General features: G+C 41.4%; 1 protein-coding gene across 1 annotated transcript in view; it reads right to left on the bottom strand.

Moving 5' to 3' along the window:
* The window catches only part of KALRN (kalirin RhoGEF kinase), a 717,152-nt gene that overhangs the window by 195,561 nt on the left and 506,596 nt on the right, over positions 1-14,995 (bottom strand). Inside the window, exons 17-19 of the mRNA XM_054971242.1 lie at positions 13,875-14,093; positions 12,203-12,352; positions 6,627-6,741 (exon numbers count right to left, since the gene is read on the bottom strand). Coding sequence (XP_054827217.1) covers positions 6,627-6,741; positions 12,203-12,352; positions 13,875-14,093 — 484 coding nt within the window. The remainder of the gene's footprint in view (positions 1-6,626; positions 6,742-12,202; positions 12,353-13,874; positions 14,094-14,995) is intronic.

The raw sequence follows: 14,995 nt of genomic DNA, 5'->3' as shown, positions 1-14,995 counted from the left end.
CTTAAGATAAGTGGGCTTATAACTTTCAACTCTGAGGAAGCCCAATGAGGAAGGAGGGACTGTCCCCTGGAGCTGGTGCAGAAGCTTAGGGAGAAGTAATTTCTCCACTGAAAAATATGGGGCTCAGCTTGAAAAACAATCTAAGCAAGTAAAACAATCTGAGCAACTAAAACAATTTTCCACTAATGAAAAGACAATTGACAAACTGATTCAACAACTTCAGGAGTCGACTGAGGCTACTGGTATACGAGTGCAACAGATGGAGACTAAAATTGCTGCCTTGGTAGACGGAACCATTGCTCATGAGACAGCTGGTCTCAGCTTCACATGTTTTCTCTAACCGAATCTCTCATTTAGAGACTTATGTCCGACATCTAAATATTCGTGTTCTTGGATTATCAGAGGAGACTGAAAAGACAGGACAAAAGAGGCTGATTGAACTCAGAGAAATTACTTTGTGAGGTCCTGCAGCTTCCTGCTGATTATCATTTGCAGAATGAACAAGCCTACAGGATTCCTTGGGCATCAGGCAGAGTAAACAAACCAGCTCCTATAATCATTCAGTTTCTACAAGTGGGGTGAGAGATCACCTTTTACATTTGGCAAGAGAGAAACGGGACTTGTATTGAGGTCCTAATAAAAAGCAAATCATGCTTTACCCAGATTATACTAAAGTATCAATATTATGACATCATCCATTCACAAAAGCAAAAGCTCTTGGAAGAGAACTAAAGCTGCAATACTACATCAAGTATCCTGCCATCTTTTGTGTCAGGTATCAAGATCAATTTAGCAAGTGCCAGACTCCGAACCAAAGATGTCGGAACTTGGGAGGGATGCACGAGAAGGGTCGGCCTTCTCATCCAGCCGGGTTCTGGGTAGGCCTCAGAAATGGAGGGAGGAGAGGGGTTTACAGCACCCTCAACCCTCTCTCCCTCTGTTGGGCTAACCAGCTTGGGCCAACTCCCACTTGCTAACTCGCTCTCTCTCTGGCTTCTTGCTCTCACTGTCTTTTTGACTTCCATCTCCCAACTACTCCTCACCAGCCTCCCATTTGAGCCTGCCTTTTATAGGTCCTTCCTGGTGGGAATTTCAGGCTTCGTCCTGTCAGGGTTGACTCCATCCCAGGGTGACTGCCAGCCAAGCTGGCCTATCTGGGCTTTCCCCCACCCTTGGCCCCTCTCCAGGGGTGCTGTTCAGCAAGGCAGGGCAGGCTGGGCTCCACCAGGCCCTGGAGCTTTGCACCTGACAGGGCATAGCCTGCCTTGTTCCTGCTCCAGAGGAGCTCTCTGGCCTCAAAGCTGGCTCTGCTGCTATTCCTGGGGTTGCCTCGGCTCCAGCATCTGTGGTAGGGTTGCCAGGTCCCTTCACTCTCCCAGTGGGAGATTGGGACGCTGGCTCTTACCTCCCCTCCTTCTCCTCATGTTCCTCTCATGCACACATGCTCCCAGCTGGTGTGATGACATCAGTTTCGGGAAATGATGTCATCACATGGGTCAAAGGGCGGCCCGGGAGCATTCCTGCGCTCATCAAAGGGCTGACTCACCCCCCTGCGGGGCCCAATTCAACCTGAAATGGGCCTGCTACAGGGAGCGGGAGCCCGCCATGCCACCCTGAGGCGCTGTGCCGCTGGGGGGATGCCCTGGGGTGTGCACCCCCCTGCTGGCCAAGTAAGTGGGGGTGGGGGGAGGTGAGAGCAGGGGATCTCAGCCTCAGGTGGGGGAATGGCAAGCCTAGTTTGTGGCAGTCTCTCTCCACCCTTCTGCAGACTGCACCACTGGGTCTGCAACCTCTGTGGGTTGTGCAGCTGCTCCTGTGGCCTCCATGGGCCGCACCGCTGCTCCTGAGGCGTTCGCAGCTCCCACCACCTCACTATTAGTCTTCAGCCTCCTGGTGGGCCAAGGAGGTAAGTCTTGGAGGGGGCTGGGTTGTCTTCTCCGGACAAGAAGTTTTACAACCCTAAGCAGAAGCTTACCTCATTGGTCTAAAGAAATTAAGTGTTTGTGCTGACCATCTAAAGAAATATAAAAGCAATTATACATATACAAATGAATTTGGAAACAAGTAGCCTCCCCTCAAACCTCCCTTTTTTAAAAAGTCTTTTTCTTCATGTTATGATTATGAAATCCAGGTATAATGCCAGCCTAGAGATAATGATTTGGTTTTTTGCTGTGTGTGTGTCTCTCTGTACATATCTATGTGTGTGTACATGTCTATTTTTTTTCTTTCCCTAAGTATCTCTAAGCATTAGACAGATATATGGTCCATAAATAATTATATCTATCTTTATAACTATACGGAGGAGAGTGGCCCATTTTGTGGAGATCTCTGGCATCTTATCTGGGAATAAAGATTTTTATTTTAGTTTTTTCTTTTTTATTTCATTTTATTCCCTTCACTTTTGGTATGGGGTCAGAATTTTTGTGATGGGGAGTTACTGGCTGATTTATAGAATTATGGCTATACTTATTTTGTTTAAATTAGTGTTTTTTTCTTTTCTGCTATTTTTTGTTAATTATTTTACTTATAATAAGGTTTTATATGTGGTATCTTGCATTTATTTGGTGATAAGGAAACAGCTATATTGGGTGGATACACTATTTTATGGGTTTATGTTCAACATGATATCATGGAATGCTAAGAACATGAGAGATGCTACCAAATGCAAAAATTTACCTTGAAAAAAAAATATCTTAATGTAGATGTGGCTTTTTAATAAGAAACTCATATAATGGCAAATGATAAAAACAAGTTGTGTTGAGATTGGGTTGGGTAGGTATATGTTATAGATATGTCTACTCAGTCTAAGGGTGTAGCTATATTAATGTATAAATGTATCTCTTTTCGGATTCAGGAAGTAATAACAGACCCAAAGGGTCACTTTATTATTTTAGTAGTGAAAAGCTTTGATTCTGTTATGGTTATGGTTAATATAGATTCTCCAGACATGTGTCATCAATGTTTCAGTAACTTGGTAGATCTTAGATATGATTATTTGTTGCTGGGTATGATTTTAATAAAATACTAAATACAACTTTAGATCAAAGTATACCCCCACATAAGGAACGTTCATTGGTAAAATCTACTCTTAAAGCCCATATGTTTGAACTGGGTTTGATTGATCCTTGGTTTATGTTACACCCAAAGGACAGAGACTATACCATTATTTCTTCTGTACATCATAACTGTTTTCAATTATATTATTTTCTTGTTTCAGCTGTGCTGATGCTGCAAATTAAAGCATGTGACTATACCATTATAGAGACTATACCATTATTTCTTCTGTACATCATAACTGTTTTCAATTATATTATTTTCTTGTTTCAGCTGTGTTGATGCTGCAAATTAAAGCATGTGATATAGATTTAATTGTTTTTCTGATTATGTCCCTATTTCATTAGTTCTCCAGTTTCCTGATTGAGTTAACCTACCAAGCTTACGATGTCTTAACATCTCTTTGCTCAATGATGCAGCTTTTAAAACAGATGATAGCTGAGCTTTCAGAGTATTTTAATATTAACCAAGGAACTGTGAATACTTGTGCTATTGAATGGGAAACTTGTAAAGCTTTTATCAGAGGAAGGATTATTGCATATGCATCTCACAAGAAGCTTACAGAAAGAGAAGAAATGAACATGAAAAATAAGTTGAAATATTTGTTAAATGAGTTTGCTACATCTCCCAATCAAGATCTCTATTGAGAGTTGCAAAAGCGTTAAATATGAGTTGAATAATATATTGTCAATGAAAACAGAACATGCTTTCACGTGCTTGTGCCAGTCATATTGGGAACAAGGAGAGAGAGCTGGCAGATTATTGGCGCTTCGTTTAAGGCAGTGAAAGAACAAGAATTATATTCCTAGGAGGAGAATGGCATACTACCTCAACAGAAATAAATTTGCAGTTTCAAAAGTTTTACTCAAAATTGTGTAATAAGAGGAAAGAACCATCAGAAGAAGATATGGAAACATTTTTCTCTCACCTTCATCTTCCATATTTAGATATGGGTCAGCAACAGCTACTTGCTGAGCCTTTGCATATAGATGAAATTAAGGCTGTGATCATGAATACGAGCGCTGGTAAATCTCCAGGATCAGATAGGTTCCCTATTGAATGGTATAAAACCTTTTCAGATTGTTTTAATTTGAAAATTCTACCAATTGTACAACGAGATTTTGAATCTGATCTATTGCCAGCTTCACTGCAGGATGCTTATATTACTGTCATTCCAAAGCCAGGCAAAGACCACACCCAATGTGCAAATTTTCGACCTATTTCTTTGATGAATGTGGATGAAAAAATATTAATGGCCATTCTTGCTAACAGACTTCAAAAGGTTATTAGACCATGTAGGCCATATAGGATTTATACAAAGTAGGCAAGAATCTGATAATCTTAGACTGGCTGCTGATCTGATTGCATTAAATAGAGATCTGATTACATTGCTATTCTTTCACGTGATGCTGAAAAAGCATTTGACAAAATATATTGGAAATTTATTTCCTCTACATTAATTAAATTTGGCTTCATGAATTTTTGAAATGAATTAGTATTAATTCCCCAGGATACTGACCAATGGTATTTTTTCTGTACCATTTCCCCTTGAAAGAGGTACTAGGCAAGGTTTTCCTCCTCCTTCTCTCATTTTCAATTTATGTTTGGAACCTCTGGCGTGTGCTGTTAGCCAAAGTAATAATATACATGGTTTATACATAATTATTTAGAATAAAAAAAATTCTCACATGTAAACTAACATTATGGTCAAATCCAGATTTAAAAATTGGGAAGAAATCTTTTCTATGGAAGGCTTGGACAGATAAGAGAATTTTTATTTTAGATCAATTGACAGGTAATGACAATAAGTTCTTGTCATTTTTTCAACTGAGGTCTAAATATGATTTGCCAACTTCTGCCAAATGGCAATATTTACAATTGCAACATTTGTTGATATCCAAATATGGTTCAGCAGCTTTGTGTGCTTCAGAATCTCTTCCACTTTTGGAGATTCTTATTGAATCAATACAGAAAGTGAAATCAACAATATTTGAATATAAATATTTAAGGTCAGTTAATAAATATGATACACAGAATCTTAGAGATGAATGGAATAATGATATGGAGCATCCAGTTTTGCTAAAGCAGTAGGATAAGGCCTTAAGCCCTATACCTGTTGCTACTATGGATCTTAAGTTGCGATTTATTCAGCAAAAAAATGTTTAGGTTATACTGGACATAACAGCATCTTTCTACTAAAGTTTAAGAAAAATGTCTAACTGTTGCTGGTGTAATTCAAAAAATACATCTCTTAAGCATATTCTTTGGTCATGTTTAGTTATTCAGCCCTTTTGGTCATATTAATTTTGTGACAGAGAGCTCATTTATTTTTGAGGATGTTAATGCACTGTTAAACTACTTGCCTGTCTCTTGGACTCTAACTGATGGTCAATGGAAATGGATCCTCCATGCCCTTACAGTTGCTAACAGTCTTATACTTCAGCACTGGAAAGACCAAAGCCCAACTCCTGTAAATAACTGGATTGAAGACCCTATAAGCTTATCAACATTTGAACGTATTGCATATAGAAGGCCACTGCTCATGGACTTATTTGGAAATCTTTTTATGCATGTCTATGTATAGATTTGCCAATAGCGCTTTTGTAGTCTCAGCACTGTTTTCTTTCTTTTTTCTCGCTTGCTTTTTATTTTTGTTTTTTGCATTGAAAAATTAAAAAAAAATTAAAGACATTCAGAAGCCTAAAATGATATTCATGAATACTTGGATCATAAAAACAGCTTTAAAGATTAAAAAAACCTAAGTCAAAGTAGAGTCCCATGCAAAGTTACTGGGCTCAAGATAAGTGTAACTCTGCATGTTAAAATCCTGAGTAAAAATAAAAGTTTTTGGCCTGGCACCTAAAGGACAATGGGATATCCTACAATCCACTGCTTGGCTGTCCTACCTGGCCTGCCTTTCAGCCAAACTACTTGCAGGCTGCTGATTTGGACTCTCTCTCAAATAGCTATTGATTCTGGATTCTGCCTTCTTCTCCTTCCCTTGTTAAGTGATCCAGGAACAGATAGTGCACAGATAGTACTTAGCAATCTAAGGTTGTTTTCAACTATTGCCTGACAGAGTGGTTTTGATTTTGCCACAAGATGAGCGCACATACTTTGAACAGCACTAGGCCTTCATTAGCCTTTAAAGACACCTGTCTGTCTAAGAAAAACAGCTAAATTCTCAATGTTATTAGCAGGGACACATCTAATTAGAATAAAGCAGGAGTTTGGCATTAAATGTATTGATAATATCATTTGTAGCTCACGTGGTTCTAACTAAAGAAGATAATACATGAGTAAATTTCAATGCCAAAGATTTCTTAGCCTCCATTCCTACAGACATTTGGGTCAGTGAGAGGAAAAAAACACTTTGCAATCTTTTTGTTTCATTTGATGGTATTCTAAACACATTTGGTTCAGTTTAAGAGATTAAAGGTATGTATTTATAATTATATCAAAATGTTTACTACAGCTCATCCAAAAAAGCAGACCTCTGCAACAAGCACAAGCACAATTAATTAAAGCCAAACTGCCATTCTGGGAGACCATCTCCCAAAGAACATACACACCTTTAACTTGCTGCTCGGGTCCCCTTGTATGGCTCACTACCCCTGGCATGCTGACGTTGTTTCGGTGAATGTACTTGAGAAACACTTCTGCATTCCTTCGTGCTAAAGTGCAGGCCTAAGGGCAACAAACACAACACATATGCATGGCACAACTGTTAACCTTTTGATATGCAGCAAAGAAAAATATTGAAAAACTACAGTGCTGTGATACTTCTTTCCCCATCTGACTGCCTCAAGGATATTGATGTGCATAAGAAAACAATGAGGGAACCTCAGACAGCAGTCATGCATATCCATCATAGAGGAGAGAAAAATGTGTGGAAAAAGGGGCTGATTCCAGCAGAAAAGCAAACTAAATGCTAAGCCTAATCCTTCCAACAGAAGATGATATATGTCTATCTTTATTTCATGAGGTGCCAGTTGATTGCTTCCAGAATATAGTTGTTAAAAATTCTACTATTACATGAAAAATTCTACTATTACTATTACACTTGGGGGGTGGGGGAAAACGGATTAGGAACTAGGGCTTGCTGTCTGAGATGGGGAGCTACTGGGCACCACAGAGGAAAGCCTGGTAATTTCCAACACCTACTTTCTTGTTCCAGCATATACAAGGAAAAGATCTAGTCAGGTCCATCTAGCCCAGAAGTCCTCTAGTCCTGATACCCAAGTTCTCTTGAAATGGAGATGCAGGCCCAAGCCTCATTCTCCCTTACATACAATGTGTTTGCAGCTGCCATCCATGTTGGAACAGAACGATGAGAGCTTAGAGGAAGAGAATGGGGCTGGACCAAATGATATGATTTAGATTATTGATTGTGTTCAGAATATCAGTATCAGGAGCCAATAAGATCCAAGGCCTCTTTGGTCCAGTTCAGAACTTCATGATCACAATGGCAACCAGGAGACTGTCCTGGGCTGTGATGCAAACAACATGTGACAAAGGTAATATGTTGGATCTCCTTTTCTTCACTAATCTAGTAGAGGGGCTGATATTACAGCCCATACTATGGTGAGATCTGCTGAAGCCAATGGTTAAGATGCCTTCCTCCCTCTACAAAAGCATGGGGACTGGTTACAGTGGTCCAAGCCCAGACATCTGACTGGCTTCCAGGAAGTGATGTCATTGCACAAGGCAACGAGTGCACGTGCTTCACAGTGAGCTGATTTAGACCCCAAACAGTCCCACTTGAAAGAGCAGGAGCACTCTCGGGGCAGCTCAATGTCAGTTATGTGATCACACCAGCCCAGGAGCGTGCCTGGTAGGGCTGTTCCCCAACTTTCCCCCCCTGCTGGGGGACCCACTAGGAGAATGGGATCCCTACTCTCATCCAGTTGAACTTAGAGGCCAGTTTGAGGGATAGTCTTGCACATACCAGGGTAGCTTCTTGTCAGAGTTTTACAGATAGTGTTGTCTCCCTGACTGATGTTAACATACTGCTTGGAGTTGTGAAAGCCACTTCTAGTAAACAGGATCCTTGCCCATCCTGACTACTAAAAATACATCAGGAGAAAGTGATACCTAGTTTGGGGAAGATGTCCCTCCTTAAAGAGGAGTTTCCTTCACAGATGAAAGAAGCTGTGATTGGACCTCTTCTTAAGAATCATCTTCAGATAAGAGGGATGTGGGTTAATCTGTGTGCAATCTCCTCTTAAGCAAAGGGAAAGGTGATTGAGCAGCTTATGGCAGAGAAACTGCAGGCATTTCTGAATGAGATGTTGCCCTCGACCCATTTCAGTCTGGTTTGAGGCTGGGTTTTTGGATTGAAACAGAGCTATTGGCCTTGGAAGGTTATCTCCAGATATAGTTTAATATGGGCAATTCATCACTGCTGACATCGCTAGACCTATCAGTACCATTTGATTCAATCAACCGTGATACTGGTGGATCAACTTCAATCAATATTTAGGGTAAAAAGGACAGCCCTTTATTGGTTTCACTCAGAACCAAAGAATTTCCATAGGAGATGCAGAATCAGCTAGTTGGGACTTCTTGTAAGGAATACTCCAAGGATCCATTTTATCACCATTCCTGTTTAATCTTTATGTAAAATCCCTGGCCAAGAGCATCAGGAGTTTTGGAGTGGATGGTCACCAATATGCAGTTGACACCCTGCTTTATATATCACCATCTAAGCATCCTGAAGCAGCTGCAAATGTCATAAGGCTGAGGTCTACTAGTCAAGCATGAATGAACAGAAGCTTAATCCTGACAAGATGAAGGTGATCTTGGTTGGGAAGGCAGAGTGCTTAGCTGAGGTCAATCTACCCATTATATTCAATTATACCAATTTGATTGTATCTAGCTTATAAGGTAGACACATTTAAATTCTGCTGACCTAAATGCTCTGATCCACACGACTGTAACATGGTCTACATAGGTCTGCCTTTGAAGGTACCTTCAAAGTTTCCATTGATGCAGAATGTGGCAGCAAGTCTTCTATTTGGAGTCAGCCACTTGGGACAGAGGCAGTTTCGTGTAGTGGTTAAGAGTGACAAGACTCTGCTCTGAAGAACCAGGTTTGATTCCCCACTCCTCCACCTGAAACCAACTGGGTGACCTTGGGTCAGTCACAGCTCTCTCAGAACTCTCTCAGCCCCACCCACCTCACAGGGTGACTGTTGTGAGGATAATAACACACTTTGTAAACTGCTCTGAGTGGGCCTGAAGGGCGGTATATAAACTGAATGTTGTAGTTGTTGTTATATAACAGCAGTGTTGCGTCAGCTGCACTGGTTGCCTATTTGTTCATCATCTTTAAAGTCTTTCAAGGCCTCACAGCTCTTAAACAGAGCCTTCTGGTATATCCCCATGGTCCAGTAGCATTCCTCAGACAGCCTTCTCCTGGTGATACCCTCACCTAGGATGGTCCGATTGGCAACAGTCTGATCATGGGCATTCTTTACATAGGTCCATTCTTCTGGAACGGCCTACCAGAGTGGGTGTGGTGGGTGCCTTCTCTTGCTGCATTCAGGAAGGTGAGCAAGACTGTTCTATGTATTGTCGAAGGCTTTCACGGCCAGAGAACGATGGTTGTTGTGGGTTTTCCGGGCTGTATTGCCGTGGTCTTGGCATTGTAGTTCCTGACGTTTCGCCAGCAGCTGTGGCTGGCATCCTCAGAGGTGTAGCACCAAAAGACAGAGATCTCTCAGTGTCACAGTGTGGAAAAGATGTTGGCAGGTCATTTATATCTACTCCGGAGGAGGTTTTTTTGCATATGGATTGATGTGCTAATCTTCTCTGCAGGGCTATTGTCGGGGATAGAGTGTTTTGTTAGCCTGGTGTTTTTCAGAACTGGAAACCATGCTCTGTTCATTCTTAAGGTTTCTTCTTTCCTGTTGAAGTTTTGCTTATGCTTGTGAATTTCAATGGCTTCCCTGTGCAGTCTGACAAAGTAGTTGGAAGTGTTGTCCAGTATTCTGGTGTCCTGGAATAAGATACTGTGCCCTGTTTGAGTTAGGCTATGTTCAGCCACTGCTGATTTTTCAGGTTGTCCAAGTCTGCAGTGTCTTTCATGTTCTTTTATTCTTGTCTGGATGCTACGCTTTGTGGTCCCGATGTAAACTTGTCCACAGCTGCAGGGTATACGGTATACTCCTGCAGAGGTGAGGGGGTCTCTACTGTCTTTTGCTGATCGTAGCATCTGTTGTATTTTTCGGGTGGGTCTGAATACTGCTTGAAGGTTATGCTTTTTCATAAGCTTTCCCATCTGATCAGTAATTCCTTTGATATATGGCAAAAACACTTTTCCTGTAGGAGACTGTTTTTTCTTGGTTGTGTGATTCATCCTGGGTTTGATTGCTCTTCGGATTTCATTTCTGGAGTGGCCATTTGCCTGAAGTGCGTAGTTTAGATGATTAATTTCCTCATTGAGAAAGTGCGGCTCACATATCCGTCTTGCGCGATCCACTAATGTTTTCATTATGCCTCTGTTCTGTCGGGGGTGGTGATTGGAGTTTTTGTGTAAGTACCGATCAGTGTGAGTTGGTTTCCTGTAGACCTTGTGACCTAACTGAAAGTTTGCTTTGCGGATGACCAAGGTATCCAGAAATGGGAGTTTTCCCTCGATTTCTTTCTCCATTGTGAATTGTATGTTCAGGTGGATGTTGTTGAGATGATTCAAAAACCCCATCAATTCTTCCTCCCCATGGCTCCAAATGATAAACGTATCATCCACAAACCGGAATCATACACTAGGTTTGTGGGGTGCTGATTCTAGAGCTGTTTTTTCAAAATGTTCCATGTAGAAGTTTGCTATAACTGGGCTGAGAGGGCTCCCCGTGGTCACCCCATCCATCTGTTCATAGAATTCATTATCCCATTGGAAGTAACTGGTTGTCAGACAATGATGGAATAAGGCTGTTACATCCTCTGGGAAAATCTGATTAATAAGTGCAATAGTGTCTTTTACTGGAACCTTGGTAAACAGGGATACAACATCAAAACTGACAAGTATGTCTTGTGGATTGAGTTTCAGAGAACTGATTTTGTTGATGAAATCTGCTGAATCTTTGACGTAAGACGAGGTTTTCCCGATGTGGTCCTGCAGGAGATCGGCCAGATGTCTAGCTAATTCATATGTCGGTGAACCAATGGCACTCACAATGGGTCGGAGTGGGACTGAATCCTTATGTATTTTAGGGAGTCCGTATAGTCTAGGTGGCTGTGCTTCTGTCTTGCATAGTTTTCTGTGCGTGTCGGGATGTAGTGAAGAATTCTTGATCAGCGCATTTGTTAGCCTGGTGATTTTGCAGGTGGGATCTCTGTCTTTTGGTGCTACACCTCTGAAGATGCCAGCCACAGCTGCTGGCGAAACGTCAGGAACTACAATGCCAAGACCACGGCAATACAGCCCGGAAAACCCACAACAACCAAGACTGTTCTGTTCCAGAGGGCATTTGGAGAGTAAGCTGTTTTAAATGTGTTAACCCTGTGAACTGGTTTTTAACTCTGAAAAATGGCTTTTAACTATGTGTTTTAATTCTGTACTGGTTTTTAATTTGTTGGACACTTACAATATCTGTACCCTGATATCTGTATCCTTGAGTTTGCAAAGTTCAAGTGGGGTATAAATATTACCTAGAAAATTAAAATAAATGTTAGTATCTGTCTAAAGCTAACTTTCCCCATGATTGGATGGCAGGCTTGGCTCTGTCCTTAATTCTGTGGGAACATCTGGGGCCTTTCCACAGCATTGGCTGAAATGTACATGCTTTTTGCAGATATGTTCTTCGGTATCATTCAGGTGCTTACATGATTTTGTCTGTTCTATATCTCTGAGACTGACACTGAGAATGAGGAAAACTGGGGAACCCAGTGAAGAAAGATTGTACAGGCTATTCAGTCTTGAAGGCTTTACAAAAATGGAATAAATGTGGACTGCACAAATCATGTTGGTATTTATGTCACCCATAAAATAATATACAGATACATTCTTGTTCTACAAGGATATATCAATAAGTAGAACATCATCTATTTCATTGCTAAAAGGTTCCCACCCAGGAGTATAGCTCAGCTACTTTTACAGAACACAAAAAAGACCATCTAGTGAAAAACTGGAGGAATAAGCATAAACCTTGAGAAAGGCTTCCTTCTGTTCCAGATGTTTGCTTATTAAGGGGATAACATGATCTATCTCAGATGCTGGCCCAAGTTTATCCCGGCCTCCACACCAGTCTTCATCCCTTCGATACTCTTGCTCCAAGCTTTCCAGCACGCTGCAAACCTAAGAAATGAACCAGGATATAATAGCTCAGCTACCAATGATACCTCCAGAAGTATACAAGATCAACCTACAAGTTAACAGTACATTAACCTGTTACTATGTAACCAAACCAAAATAGGTTTACATGGTATTCCTACATTGGGGGACGGGGGGGGGGGGGGTGTTAGGCAAAGAAATAAAAATAGTCCCTGCAAGACAAAGTTTCCAACACACTTTGCAGGCTGCATAGGCAAGGAAGTTTGATTTCCATTATGGAGCTGAAGGTGACTTGGAGGAGGTCTCTTGGCTTCCACGTTATGCTACTGAAGAAAAAATGTCTTGATCTCTAGGTTTTAATTTCATACAGCTGCTTCTAATCTACCTACCTGTAAATGGAGCAATTGTCCTTTGGGTCTAAGAAGTCAACATTAATCAAATGTGCTATTTCTCTTCTTGTGTAGCATGAGACTTGAGGATGCTTTAATATAGCACTGATGGTTTGGAAATGGCTAGGCTGAAATAGATTTTTAATTATTTAGGTATAATATTATACCCAAACAATGTGAGAACAGTCCTGGACACCAGATCCTAGGTCTTTTTCTGGTAGACAAAATTCTCAGGATTTAATTTTCACATATTCACAATGTGATAAATAAGAGCTGACTTCACATATATAAACCATTAAGCAATGAATCTGGGTGTGTTCTGGGGCCTCCAGGAAACTATTTGCTAGGGACTGAATACACACCAATTACCTGTTACATCTCACCATACTAAAACAGACTGCATAGATGAACACTTGGTATATAACTTTGAGACCTGCTGCTGTCATTTGGAGCTGATATCCAGAACTGTATTATAGTAAGGAACTATGTGGCACTGCATAGAGAAGACCAATGCACTATAGACTGTAGCCTGCATAAGTGAATAGGTGGTTAATACAATTATTGCAAAACTCACTTGGGCTATTGTCCTAGAGCAGTGATACCCAGAGTGGGTCATGCGTACAAAATGGTGCTACCCAGTGTGATTCCTGGCACTCATTTCCTTCTTCTCCAAAGCATCTCTTCCTCAAAGTAAAGAGCCAATCCCAGCTTTCCTCCTCCTCCTCATTGTAGAAGGAGCTTCAGAGGAGGACATTTGTGTCTGAAGTGAGCTATTATTTGGAAATAGCTATTTCTATTATGTCCTGATCTAGGATAGCCCAGGTAAGCCTGATTTTGTCAGATCTTGGAAGCTAAGCAGGGTTCAACTTGCAGGGGTTGCCATAAGTCAGCTATGACTTGACAGGACTTTCCTCTAACACCTCTATCATAGGAATATGCTTGGCTTAGAACTTCCTTTTGTGGAAGCTCTCAACATTTTGTGATTGGACCTAGCCCCCACAGCAGCCATTCTATGACTGGGCCCACCCTCCCTGCCTGCCATTTTTGGTGTCACCCACAGTCTATTCTCCAAAAATGTCCACAACTCAACAAGATAGGAGGGCACACACTTAAATAATAGGCTATGTTAATATGCAGAGGTAAGATATTCAACTCACCTGTTCTGAGGTTTTATAAAAAGCAACAGATGCATTAACCAGCTTCAGCCTGTCCTCCATTTTCAGCATGAGCTGCTGCCAGTGCATTGCCACCTTTTCTGCACATTCTCTGATGGCATCAGCATCATAATGCCCAGCCTGTAGCAGTACCTCTGCCTTCTGCTGCACCTGGAGGGCACTCTGGTGTGTCTTCTGCAAGGAAGTGGCATGAAAGAGGGACTGTGTATGAGGGGAGGAAAGAGAGATTTGTACAGATGGGCCAGGCATATGGTAAAAAGAGGTGAAGTAAATGTGTGAGCATGAAAATATGAGAGTGAAATATTGTTTTAGAGTACGTTCCACAATTCCACAGATTCTCCATTAAGCATTTTACTGAATATTTTCCCCAAAACTTTATAGTAGAAAGAACATAACCATTAAACTTAATTCCTCACTGCTTTTGAATCATTGTTGCCTTTCTCACAACAACCCTGGGAAGTAGGACAGTACTGCTTCCATTTTAAGAAAGGGAACTGAGAGTATGGTAACTAGTAAGGACCACAATACAATCTTTTATTCTCAGCCGTGTACCCACTTTTAAAATGTAAATTCTGAATCATAAGATTAGCTTCCGTTATATAATATATCAAAAAGGGCAATATGAAGAATGCAGCAAACAAACAAACTCAAAGAGCATAGGTGTTCTTAGCTATGGGGCAGCTGCCATAGGCCCCCACACAGGGGGGCCTCCAACTGCTGATCTGTCCTGGTGGTCAGCTGCCATCTCTGTTATGACTACAAAGGTGAGGGGCATCGCTAAAGCAGTGCCAGGACAATCAGCTGTAGGGCAAGGGAGGGCCCCTGGCTGGCACCCTATAAACTGGTTGCTGGACACTGTCCAGAAACTGCTCCCCCCACTGCACGCAAGGATTCTAGGGCCCCATCACTGAATGTTGCTCAGGGCCAGAGAATCACTAAGACTGTTGCTGGAAAAGAGAGAGAAATGAAAGCTGGGAAGGAACCTTAATGGAAATGCTCAAATACCACTGGCTGGTGTTGACTGTCCAGCTGCTTTTGGAGAGGCTTGTTTTTTGTTTTTGTTTTAAAGATGCTGAATGATTTGCAAAGAAAATCCCAAATCA

This window comes from Eublepharis macularius, chromosome 2, assembly GCF_028583425.1.
Source record: "Eublepharis macularius isolate TG4126 chromosome 2, MPM_Emac_v1.0, whole genome shotgun sequence".
Taxonomy (NCBI): domain Eukaryota; kingdom Metazoa; phylum Chordata; class Lepidosauria; order Squamata; family Eublepharidae; genus Eublepharis; species Eublepharis macularius.
The sequence above is the reverse complement of the archived record's forward strand: the minus strand, read 5'-3'. Positions and strand labels throughout refer to the sequence as shown.